The sequence below is a fragment of the Fukomys damarensis genome, unplaced genomic scaffold, assembly GCF_012274545.1.
Source record: "Fukomys damarensis isolate Sample0158 unplaced genomic scaffold, DMR_v1.0_HiC HiC_scaffold_19, whole genome shotgun sequence".
Classification (NCBI taxonomy): Eukaryota; Metazoa; Chordata; class Mammalia; order Rodentia; family Bathyergidae; genus Fukomys; species Fukomys damarensis.
This window is the reverse complement of record NW_022900931.1, coordinates 15,354,056-15,367,276: the sequence shown is the minus strand read 5'-3', so window position 1 is coordinate 15,367,276 and position 13,221 is coordinate 15,354,056. Positions and strand designations below refer to the sequence as shown.

The 13,221-nt window shown below is 37.3% G+C and overlaps 1 protein-coding gene across 2 annotated transcripts in view; it reads right to left on the bottom strand.

Annotated features, from left to right (window-relative positions):
* The window catches only part of Pik3c2g (phosphatidylinositol-4-phosphate 3-kinase catalytic subunit type 2 gamma), a 211,241-nt gene that overhangs the window by 191,641 nt on the left and 6,379 nt on the right, over positions 1-13,221 (bottom strand). The window contains exons 3-4 of one of the 2 annotated variants that reach the window (XM_010615923.2): positions 11,212-11,326; positions 3,791-3,921 (exon numbers count right to left, since the gene is read on the bottom strand). In XM_010615923.2, coding sequence (XP_010614225.1) covers positions 3,791-3,921; positions 11,212-11,326 — 246 coding nt within the window. Of the gene's footprint in view, positions 1-2,127; positions 2,184-3,790; positions 3,922-11,211; positions 11,327-13,221 lie in introns of those variants that run through there. The other variant, XM_010615931.2, reaches the window with a different exon arrangement.

Genomic DNA, 13,221 nt, shown 5'->3' with positions numbered 1-13,221 from the left:
CTCAGGCCGTTATGCTTGTGAGGCAGGTGGCAGAACCACTGAGCCAAACCCCCAGCAAACATATTCCTTTTCTCTCTCTCTATCTCTCTCCCTCTCCCCCTCCCCTCCTCTCCTTCCACCCCCTTTGGTACCAGGGATCAAACTGAGGAGCAGCTTGCAAGGCAGGCACGGTGCCACTGACCTAAATCCCTGCTTTTCAATAGTAGCCATTCTAATGGTGCACAGTACCATATCTTTGTGGTTGTGATTATTACTTACCTGATGCCTGGGTAATTTTTCATATGCCATTTCTTTACATATTTTCCTTTGAAGTGTTTGCTAGTCTTTTGCCCATGTTTTTGTGCGGTTGTTTGCATTTATTTATATGATTTTTTATATACTCTAGATACAAAAATTTTGTCTTATAAAAGTTTTACACATATTTTTCTCAAAACATGCTTTGCTTGTTTATTTCTTTAGGGGTGGCTTTTGATAAATGCCTTTAAATTTTAAGTAGTTCAATTTATATACTTTTAATGCTTGACTATATCTATGTGTTAATTTATGAAATCAAATTTATAAAATTTGTCCATCTCTCTAATTATTTTTTTCCTGACTTTCACCTCTCTGGTAGGTCCACACACACATATTATGTGGCTTGATGTTGTCTAATAGATAGATCACAGGGATCTAATATTACTTGTAGGGTTCTTTTATTTTTAATTTTTTGTACTTCAATATGGATAATTTCCATTGCTCTTCAAGTTCACATTGCTTTTTCTGCCTGCACTGTGCAATCTATGCTGTCTAAGCATCTAGTGATTCAAATATTTTTTCAGTTCTGAAATTTCCACTTTGTCACTAAAATTTTCATGTTCCACTTACATATATCTTTTAAAACTCACAAACACCTTTGCAATGCCTGTATTAAAATCACTGACTGATCATTTAAAACACTTGTGTCTATTTCTATTAACTACTGTACTGTGGCAGGCTACAGTTATATTTTCCAGATTCTCCCCACTTACTCTCCTAATTATTCATAGTGCGATAGATATACCCTCATTATTTTTCTGATTAACAAGTGTACATTATACATTTGAAGTGTTACATTATTGAGAGTTAGCATTCTGCTATCTTTGTGGGTGTCGGGTGATTAATTTTTCAGTAGGCAGTTTAATTATTGGCAAGGCAGCCTGATCCTTTAGAAGCTTGTTTTTATGATTTATTAAATTGGTCCTTAATGTAGGGCTAGAATTGACTTAATTCCGCTATGCATGTTTCTGCCTTCCCTATGGAATATCAGATGTTTTGTGCGCTGTTTTCATTGTTACCAATAGGGATTTCTCTGTCTCCTAATATTGTTGAACCTCTCATGTCTTCACCCATTTCCTATCTTCCTGCAGGCCTAGAAAAGTCAACCTGCTCACAAGAAGCTTAGTACTCAGCTGTATATTAAAGGGGGCCCTCTACAGAGTCTGTAGCTACTAACCTGTCTACCTTGCTTCCCTTCCTGTTATGCTCTAAAGACTCCAGCTGTTTTAGGATTGCTGAACTCTGATTTCGGCTTTTTGTTTTTAAACTTCAGCAAGACTGCATACGCTATTTTGACACTAAACCTCCAGGCCAAAAGCCACTTTAATCATGAGCCTTACCTCAAGTCCTGTCTGCTCAATTCCTGAAAATGGTTGTTTCACAGGTATTTTGATTGTGCCATAGTTCTTTAAGTGAGTGGGATTTGTCTGGTACTAGGTAACCTTCATGTTGAAGTGGAAACATTAATTTTTTTTTTTTTTTTTTGTATCGGGTATCGAACTCAGGTCCTTGCTAAATCCCCAGCCCAACATTAATTTTTTATCAATACAAATTTTTGTATTATGTTTTCTCTAGGGCCATCCACATATTTGGAACCACTTTTTGGTTAATTGGAGAATAATTTTTTTCAATTTTTAATTTTTACAAATATCACAAGCACTTTTTTATGGTATTTCATTGAGTTGAAATTTCCTGAGTCTGATTACACTTGATCAATTGGAAAGAAGGAATAATTAAGTCACCAACTACCTGATAAAATGTTAATTGGCTTAAGCCACCTAACTAAATGTTATCTGGAAAGGAGAGTCAATCTGATTGTAACACAAGTTTTACCACATCGAAGGCTGTTCTCCATCTGTTTTCACAGTCCAGAATGAAACTGTACTGTACTGAACATGAATAAGGATAGTTAGGTGGGCACAGAAAAAAATATTGCTTATTTTATTTGTACTATTAACATAAATAGAACTCGAAGTACAAAAGAAGTAGAACTCACTGAGGTTAATTTTATTTTTATCTATCTATCTATCTATCTATTTATTTATTTTTGAGACAGGGTCTCACTACATAGTTGAGACTGACCTGGAACTCACTATGTAGCCCAGGATGGTCTCAAACTCACAGCAATCCTCCTGTCTCAGCCTTCCCAGTGCTGGGATTACAGGAGTGTGCCACCATGCCCAGCTTTCACTGAGGTTAATTTTAAAAAGCACCTTTCTAATATTTAAAGGCAATCACTGTTACTAGCACTTGTTTGACCTTTTTTGATCGAAGATACTTAAAATTTGAAAGCACTGCATTTTTATTTAAAAATTCTCTCATTACAGACCTGTAGATTTCCTGTGTGCGACACACTAAATTGAAAGTTTTATATTTCTGAGTAAGAAGTGGAAAAAACGCTTCACTTAGTTAAAATGATCATAGTCTAATAAGACAAGGAATTGTTAATATTTGTGTCATGAGGATGATGAGGCTTCTCCCACCATCTTCAGCCCTTTGGGAAACTTCTTATACCAGACACCATGCAAGGACATTTTAGCCCCTAGTATATATTTATTTTACACGTATTATTTGTCACATGCCATATGCAATATTGACAATGCAGTGATAAAACAGATGGGTTCTTTGCTGGGCTACATTCCTTCTTGGGAATTAACGAAAGAACCATGACATATTCACGTGAGTGAACTGGACGGCAGTGACTTCATATTGAGTGTTATAACATAAAAGGCAACATGACAGAGAGTGAAGAGAGAAATACTTCATTACACTGGTCAAAGACAACTTCTTTGAGAGATGACATTTAAGTTAAAACTGAAAGGGCGAGGTGATTTAGATGTGAAAAATTTAGGAAAAAGTCTTTCAAATAGAGGAAACATCACCTAAAAAGATCTTTTGATGAGAGTGGGATGGTATATTGGATGCATTCAAAGGAAAGAGATGTCACCGGCTTGAAGTGAATGAGAAAATAATATGAGTTGAAATTAGAAAGTAGAGCTGTAATAAGATTTGATTTTATTTAGAGAGCTACTGTTTGACAAAATGTAACTACTCTTTGCTTACTAATTTAGTGCTATTAAAACATTACTGTATTTACTCCTGTTCTTTTTTTAATCTGCCACACTAATTAAATTTCACTTTTTCCTGTTTACCAAAGCAACTTCCTGCCTATTTGAAGGATGAATAATGGTTTCCCATTGCTATGTGTAGAAATATATCCAGTCACTCAAGCTTTCATATTTTGAACTGAACGATAATCTATTCACTGTTCCTTCTCCTAATGTTATTAAATACCACAGGGGAAAGACTCTTTATAAGCATAGAAAATTCCTTATTTGGTTTCTAAACATTAATTGATCATCTAACAGTTGTGACTTTAGGAAAGGAAAGGAGTTATGCTTAAAGGAAGGTTCATTCTTTGAAGAGATGAATGCTTCAAGTATGACTGATGGTATCATGAAAAGCAGACAAAATTCATCATAGAACCGTCACTTACAATAAAGGAGTCTGTTTCTGCGAAAGACTGGCAATATGTTTCAAACACTCTCTCGGTGGTTCTTCAAGATGAGTTCTATTCTCTTCAGAATCAGGTCTCATATACTCCCATCCAGTAGCTGGAAAATCAATCTGAAATAAAGAAATGACATGCCCTGTATTGAGGGTGCCTCCAAGTGCACTATTAACTCAATATCCTCTGCTTTAGACCTGTAGAAAGTAAAGAATAATTTCCATTTTTCCTGTGCTATTTCATGCTTTATAATAATTTTTAAAGGATAGTTGGAATTTGGACATGTTATTTAAATGTATATGGCATTTGTCCAATTTTTATACATATTGTATAGATTAGTGATCTACAATATTGCCTAAGAGGAAGTAAAAGATAATAGCAATATATACACTTTAAAGAAAACTAAATATATCATTTTTGGTTGAAAACTAAGATTATATCCCTTCTAAATTTCCATGTTAAAATGTTTTTCTATTATGAAATGAAGAAATTTGAAGACAATAATTATCTCTTTCATATAATCACTTAGGCTAATGAAGAGTTACTCTACATTGTTCTCAGAGTGCAAGTCTGGGAACCGTTTTTAGACACAAGAGTGAGCTCTTCTCCAGTGGTACCTATTCTGCAGGTACATTATGTCATCAAATACAATATTTCTGTCTTGGCTTTGCAGTTCAGATTTATAAACGGAGCTGGATTCCAGGGATCCTTTGTTCCTGATTCAATTGAACCATGTCTCAATAATTATCTGGTTCTAGTAAGTAAAGTAACAATTAATAAAAAAGATAGTTCCAAACTATGTAAATGTAATGGACATCTCAGTACACCACATAGTTTTTAAGACTGTAGTTTTTTTTTCACTTTAACATTAATCTGCAGAATTTATGTTTTCTGCTTATTTTTCCAACCTTTGGTTGAAATCTTGGAGAAAATTGGAGAACATGATAGACTATGATACAGCTCGAAATGCATTTTAATGAGTTTTGAGTTATTAGAAAAGATTTAGATTTCATTCTATGATCACTAATATTTTTGAAATTATTCTTGTTATAATTTTTATCATACATCAATTATTGTTGCAATCTGATAAAAATGTAATAAATAAGCTAAAGCAAAGCAGTATTACAGTAAATTTTTCTCCTTCTGGATTAATTGTGAAGGATTTACTTTGATGCCTTAGATGGATGCTTATATAGTACAAACTGGTTAGATGTTTCTTTTTTTGTGCTAAATACCGTTATACAGGTGGAAAGAATATATTAAAAATGATGTTTAATGAGTTAAGACAGTTTTGTGGCAGTCCCAAATAAATGGCAGGGTGGATGAGGAAGGGAGAGACAGTGCATGAGAATATAAAGGTATCTCTGAGCACAAATCTATAATGTATTCATACATATTTTACTTAGGCAAATGTTTACTTTTAATACACGAGTGAGCCTTATATCAAATTACGTTTTCATGGAATATGGTCCTAAATATTTAACTGATTTTAGAGCCACTGGTAGAAAATATTGGAATTTCTCCAGTGGCCTTTTCTTTTAACTTTCTTTTCTTTCTTTTTCTTTTTTTTGGCAGGAGCATTTGAGACAGCATCTCACTAAGTAGTTGAGACTGTCCTGGAACTCACTATGTAGCCCAGGCTGGTCTCAAACTCACAGTGATCCTCTTGCCTCAGCCTCCTGAGTGCTGTGATTATAGGTGTGCACCACCATGCCCAGCTAACTTTCTTTTTATTAGTACATATTTGTAGTGCATAATGTTTGCATTCCTTGTGGAGAGTCTTCTGGCTTTTCGCAGAAGAGTTGTTCTCCAAAACTATGCATCTTTGTATTTACTGTACAGTATCTTTGCACCTCATGAATTATGGAAGATACAATGCAGTAGTATCTACTGACCTAAATACACAGTACCCCAAAGCTGTGCTTCAACTAGTTATGAACATATGGCTCTGTCTTTCTCCTTCTATGGTCCTGGCTAACAGGACCTAAATTTCTCTTTAATGAAATATTACAAGAGATCTCTTCAAATGTCTACATTCCTTGTGCTATGGCACTCTGGCTTCAACCCTTGAAGATACACTCCTGATTTTAAAAACAATAATAAAAACAAGATTATAAGGTCTTTCCTCTGAGGAAAAGGGTATATTAAGATGCCCATCATTCTCCCTTCTAATTCCCACTCCTTACACGAGTATAGACTTCCTATCTACCATTTATCCTTCTGGCTTTGCTTCCTCTCTTTGCGCACTCGGTCATTCTGGTTCCTAGGGCAGCTTCGTGATTTAGCACTGCCTGAGAGGCTGTTTTGAAATCCGTAGTGTTCATGCCCATAACCATCTCCATTAGGGGCATCTGGACCCAAATGGGGCCCACAATTCTTAGCTTACTCAGAGAACACCCACTGGGACTGTAAATGTACTGTGGGCATCATGAGGCACACGCATGTTAGATCATAAGCTTTACAGCAGTTCAGAGAAAGAAACATCAGCAAACTGAGTGGGACTTGTGGTCAGTCACTGTGGAGGTGCTGTAGAAGAGGATGGATAAAAATATTATTTTCTATTATGTCAACACCAAGAAAGGAAACAAGTTTGCATGGGATAAGAAGGAGGGGGTCGGGAAGAGATTCCTAGAAGAGGGTCTGTAGATAGTAAAGAATGAATATAATTCAGTCAGAGGACTGGTGGGCAGAGAGAGTGAAGAGGTGAGAGAAGGCATAATTCAGAAAAGGGGAAATATTCATATTTCACATAAGCTAAATGCAAAACTGTGTACGTCAGAAACAACAACATTTCAAAGTTGGTAGAGCTTGAAGTGTCAAAAAGAGAAAAGCAAGAGAAGAGATGGGAGAGAGCTCTGCCATAGAGCATGGCCTTTATTCTCTGGGCAGTGCCGAGTCATTGAAGAGTGTGAGTAAGAAAGTGACAAGTTCAGATTGAAGCTGTAGAAGGATCACGCTGTGACTAAAGGACTGAAGAATGAAAAAGTAACCCTGAGCTGAGGTGTTGTAAATCGTAGCAATTGCCTGAACTAGGGCGGAAGAGGTGAGTCTCTGAAAGGACGGACTTAAAGAAAACATTGAAGAGGGGCCGGCGATTTCACTCAGTGGGTGCCGCCACCTGCCTCGCAAGTGCGTGGTCCTGAATTTGATTCCCTAGTGCCAGAAAGAAAGAAAGAAAGAAAGAAAGAAAGAGAGAGAGAGAGAGAGAGAGAGAGAGAGAGAGAGAGAGAGAGAGAGAGAGAAAGAAAGAAAGAAAGAAAGAAAGAAAGAAAGAAAGAAAGAAAGAAAGAAAGAAAGAAAGAAAGAAAGAAAGAAAGAAGGAAAATATTGAAGATAAACTGGCAGGATGTAGCATGGACAATACAAGGGAGAGGGAGAAAAGAGGAAGCAAGGAAAGCAAGGAGGTGCGTGCAGAACATATAGATAACTCAGGGTGTGAATAAAATTATGTAGAAGGTAGGCTCAGTTTGGAATATGTTATGTTTGAAGCTGCCAATAGGAGACCTGGGTAGGGGTTTCAGTGAATATATTCTCTCTCTCTCTCTCTCTCTCTCTCTCTCTCTCTCTCTCTCTCTCTCCATCTGTAGCTTGTGGTATGAAGAAATCTAAGCTACACCTGTAGACTCGCAAGTGTACTTGAGTAGATACCACGAAGAAAGCTTTAGAAATGAACAGGACCAGTAATTTTACTGATACACCGAATACAAATCACTGACTCGAAGGAAACATATTCTGCGACGTAGCACAACCTTTGTCATACGGGGTGGACTATCCTGCGGTAGTAGCCACCCATCTAGTAAACACAATCACGAAAGTAGAGTCCTGACAAAAGTTAGACAGGCAGCATAATCCTTTCAGTGTATGCAGGAAAGAACAGATTAGTTGATTTGTTCAAGGTCATGCATATTTTTGTTAAAGAGCTAAGAGTAGAATCCAGATTTTCTACCTCTCAGCCTGAGGTCTTTTCCTGAGACACATACTCATTCTCTAACATAAACATTGGTGGGAGAACGTGCTTCTAATTTTTTCATGGAATCTTTAAATTGAAATAGTCTATTCTATATTTAACTCACTATGTCATAAAACCATTGCTGGTTACTAAACATTTGAGTTTTACTAACTGAATGGCTATAATGACTAAAGCTTGTATATCTCATCATCAATTTAAAAACATGCTTCTAGCCTGGCGTGGTGGCACATGGCTGTAATTCCAGCGCTCGGGAGGTTGAGGCAGGTGGATCACCATGAGTTTGAGACCAGTCTGGGCTACATAGTGAGTTCCAGGTCAGTCTCAACTACATAGTGAGACCCTGTCTCAAAAAACCAAACAATAAAATAAAATAAAACAAATAAATGAATAATAAAACATGCTTCTATGCTCCCTGTGTATCTGTACCACTTGAAATTACTGTCTAAAAATCATAATTTCACTTTTGCATACTGTTGAACGGCTATTATAGGTTCCACTCCCCCCTTTTTAAAAAGATGCATTCTGTTATGGGTCTTGATTTCAAGTTGTAAACCTGTGCTGCTGTTGAATACTTGACAGATTTTCTTGATATTCCACTTGCCAGAATCTGTGTTCCAAAAGGAGGTTTTCTCCTCATCTGAGAAGCATCTAATGACTATCTCATTCGATAGTCTCTATTACTTCTTTAACTTCCACTGCTATCCTATCTCCCAAGACCCCTAAAATCAAGAATTTTATGTCCAATAAAGCTCTGGTAATAGACTGCAAGTCTTAGACTTATAAACTGAGGTGATTTGGCTCTGACAAGAAGTACTTTGATTTAAAAAAAAAAAATCATAGGGCTTTGGCCATAGCCCTGTGGAGAGCACTTACCCAGCACACATGAGACCCTGGGTTCATTCCCTTAGCAGTGCAACAAAACCTCACTTACCTTTTTATTAAAAGAAAAGTAGCTGTCATTCATACCTAAATGCCCTACAAGACCCCATAAAAAAAAGTGTGTCCCAAACTGAATTTATGTGATATTCAACTGACGTCTAGTCTGCATTCTTCCTTAAAACTAAAGATATTGATACTGAGTTAGGAACTCATTTGTGTGTGTTTTTAAATTTCCTTCATAAAATTGTATCCCCTCATGTTTAAAAAAAAAAAGTTGCTAAAATCCATTACTTACTTTTTTTTTTTTTTTACTTTTGACTCTATGATCTTCAGCTGAGATCACTAAGATGTTTCTCTAAAAAGTGTCCATGCACGCAGTTCCCGCGTGTTCTGGAACAATTTGTACAGTGTTTCTAGAACTATTTTCTATGACTCGTTCCCCAGATAATCTTATCCAAATCTGGTATACAACAGAATGCCTTAATGTTTTTCCACCTTTTATCATGTTTGTCATATAATTTCTTCTTTACCTTAGCTAACTTGTCATATTGTGAAATAAAAATTTCTTTTCTCAGTCTTTTCAGACTGGATCATTTTCCCCTCTGCAACTGGTCAGCGAGAATTTACTCAATCTGCTGAGAGCATTCGGAGGGCATCTGGGAGTTCCTCCCTCGCTTTTTCCCTTCCTTTCAGAACTATTCCTGTTTTTCTTATTGTGTTAGTGCCTCTACACTAATCAATAATTACATTTTTGTCACATTGTGTTAAGGTAACTTGGGAAAGTCTCGCTAGCTAGATCTTGCATTCCTTGAATTATTGGTTTGGTGTTTCATATTCATTCACTGTAAGCGTGTTTATCAAGATGTCTGGAACATAGTAATCACATATGAAATATGTATTCACTGTGACCAAGTAGAACCATAACATCTTGCAGGTCTTCATTAGTTCTGAATATGTTTATCAGGCTTATGGTGAATCTTTCCTGTTGTTGGTGGATATATTTCTTTTCTCTGTTACAACCGGACACCTACTAATAAATCACTATGTGTAAAGTGTTTGTGATGTACCAAGATCTAAACTGAAGAATTTCTTTTTTATTCTTCCCATGAGTAGAATGAATCTTTAAGTAGTCTGGTAGAGCTTTCTAGTCTTGTACCATGAGGTCACATTTTTATAACATTAATTTTTTCGTTCTTTTCAAGATCTTTCTGTGCACTTTTCTAAAGTATATCCCCCATACCTTTTACTCTAATCCTGTGAATTTAAACTCTATGAGCTTTCTCTAGAGTAGTGATCCTTACATGAGGGCACTTAGAAGCCATTTGTCCCTAGAAGCCATTTGGTGATTTAGAGACATTTTAAGCATCAGAACTGAGGAGGGGCTACTAGAATACAGTGGGTAGAAGTAAGTGATACTGCTAAGCATCCCACAATACCCAGGAGGAGGATATTCTCAACAAAGAATTATCCACACCAAAAGGGTGCTGAGACTGAGAAATCTGTTTCTGAGAGTACTGCTCAGATCGAAGTTCCTAGTTTCTCCTGTAGGAATGGGAAGTTGCCAATTGCTGCATTTCCAACTAGGAGAGTATCCACGTTTGAGGTATCTAACTTAAGTTTGGATCTAAGATGTCTCCGTCACATGTGTTTGGAAGGTGAGTGGATCTTGGAGGCGCTATACTTATCAGTAGGTTCATCCATTGATGAGTTCAGCAGCTGAACGTGCTGTTCAGAGGTAGGGCCTGGTTGGAGGTGGGTCACTGGGAGTGTGACCCAGAAGAGCGTATTCTCATCCCTAGCACCTCCCTTCTCTCTCTGTTTTCTGAGATTGAGCACCTTTCCCCCATCAAACCATTCCACTGTGCTGTTTCTGCCTTGCTGCCTGCTGACCATGGAGTGAAATGGTGAACCAAAGTAAACCTCCCCTCCTTTAAATTGTGCACATTGGATGTCTGTCCCAACAAATGGAAAGTGACTAAGACACTGACCAACACAAAAGATTGACGTCAGGTAAGACGAAGAGCTCTCGGAAAGTCTGGACTCACTGACCACCTTTTATTCAAATCTCAAATGACAGCAGAGAGGGTTAGGAAATGAATAAAGGTATAATAAGGGGATTTTGTTTGCAATTTTCCCCTACTATGCAGTGAATTGGTAGTCATTAAGGAAATGTGTGACAGAAGAGATTTTAAAGAAACATGACACAATGCTGAGGCAGGTGTGAGTAAGGTACCATGTTAATAACATACACCAATGGCTGTTTCTAGACAATGGAAATAAATGAAAGCCCATAATGAGCATATTAATGACAACACTCCACTGCTATCCTTCACGATGGAGTACGGCTTGAAACTGCTATTACACAAGCGAGGGGGAAAAGTGCTTTGAGTGTTCTGAATACAGAGTCAAAGCAGTTGTTTCAGGAATCCCAGCGGGCTAGAGGAAAAGAAGACTATTAAAATGTGTGATCCTGGAAGAAATTGTTTCTGTAATTGACCAAGAAACTACTTATCAACCAACACTTGCCGTGTGGACTTTAATCTCATAGCTTGGCACTTACCTGTAGGGTCACCGGGGCTGGCTGACTTCTATCCCACACTCCCGGAGCTATTATTTCCATTGGAGGCTCATTCTGTAATGTCATGCTGAACAGCACAGACCCGAGAATGGATTTTCTGCGAATGACAACACATACAGACTGGAGTCACTCCAGAGGGAAGTTGTTAGTATCTGTATAGGTTTCCTTTTGGAATGCAAGCGTAATCAGCCATTTTGTGTGTGTGTGTGTGTGTGTGTGTGTGTGTGTGTGTGTGTGTGTGGCTTCACTCAGTAGCTAGAAAAGAAATAAGACATTCCACAAGCCCAGACACTGAATAATAGTTTGGTTCTAATATACCACATCCATCTCAATTTGCACAGATACTCACATTTATTTTTCATGTGAGAAAATTGTTTCCACAATGGTTTCTAACAGGTAGCATTTATTTGTAATCGCTGTCAATGGTGGCGACAAGGGCAGAACTAAGAACCTCAGGTATAGATTCTTGGAGTTATGGATACTTTGAATTAATAAAAATGTTAACTCTTCAGAGCATTATTTATTCCGTGGAGTGGCTCAATTCCCTGGGCATTTAAATATATGAATTGTACATTTATAGAGAGAGTTACATTAACACAGCATATGATGTGAGGAATTAAAATAGTTGTGAGAATTCATAGAGGAAATGTTCCTCCACGCACAAATGGAAAGATTATTCATTTTGAGTACAGATATTTAAAAATTGGTTGTGAACTACCATAGTAAATGAAAGTTCATACAGGAAAGACTTTAACCATGGAAGAATTCATGGTTGGTACAGCTTTTGATAATATCAGAATCCACAGATCTTTATATACATTTGAACATGAAGCTATACCTCAGTGTGTATATGAATCAACACATTGGGCAAATGTTCCAGTGATTACCAAGAACAGTGTTTGATTTTAATATGCCGAACTGAAAACGTAGAGGTGAAAAGTAAGAAAATTAAATTCAATCTTATGAAATGTAAAGCATCTTTTTAATGGCAACATATAATTCTATCTTGCCATATAACAGACACTATGCAAAACATGAGGAACAAAAAGTTCTGTCAAATAAAGCTTTCTTTAGACTTTTCTTTACATCTTTAAGCCCCGCCTTTTGTGTTAGTTCCTTACCTGAAAATATTGTCAGAAAATATCTGTACCAATGTAAAAGGGAACGTAATTTGCCAACATTCTTTGAAATATTTTTGTACGGTTCAAGAATATTCTTCAAGAAGGGGAACTGTGAGTCTTGTTTATTTGTTTATTCCCCTGTTCTATCCTCATCTGAAGAAAGCATGGTTTTGGATTGGTATAACAAAGTCATAGGACCTGTATTAGTAACATGTAAGTAGTTTAACAGGAATACAATTTAGAAAATTATTAATGTTGTCTTCCCTTTGCCTTTGAGAGTATTTGACCTTTACCCAAAATAGCTTGGAATATCCGTAAACCTGGGAAAAGCTTTGGATTGGTGTCAGGCAGCACACAAGAGAAGGAAGGAGTATATCTAATATCAGACGCGGAGAACTTGGATCATTATATTCTGTGCAACATTGAGAGAGAATATTTCCATCCACAATGGGTGGTAAGAAGCTAAGGACGGGAGCAGTAAGGAAGGTGAGGAAGAGGAAGGATGTGGCAGAGTAGATGGGGGGTGGGGGAGAAGGAAAGAGTTTGGGGTGGAGGGAAGCAGAAGACGGATAAACAGAGCACAGAGTGAGTGCGGCTTGCGTGGGTGTCCTAGGTCTCTTTCCCCTCCTTCTCCTAGAAGCTGATGAAGTGTGAGGCAGGATAGCGTAACACGATCCTAAGGGAGATGGGCTGCTTCTCTCACTTCCTGTTTCGGATCCTGCCCTAAACCGACTTGAACCACTCCCGTCTCTATTTGTGTCAAGATCATTAAATTTGAGGCAGAAGGAACTCCCGAGTTTAGGTTTATGGAACCTAGTTTGGGCTCTGAGTATATCAGTTGGGATCTAGAAATAACTAAAGATATATATAT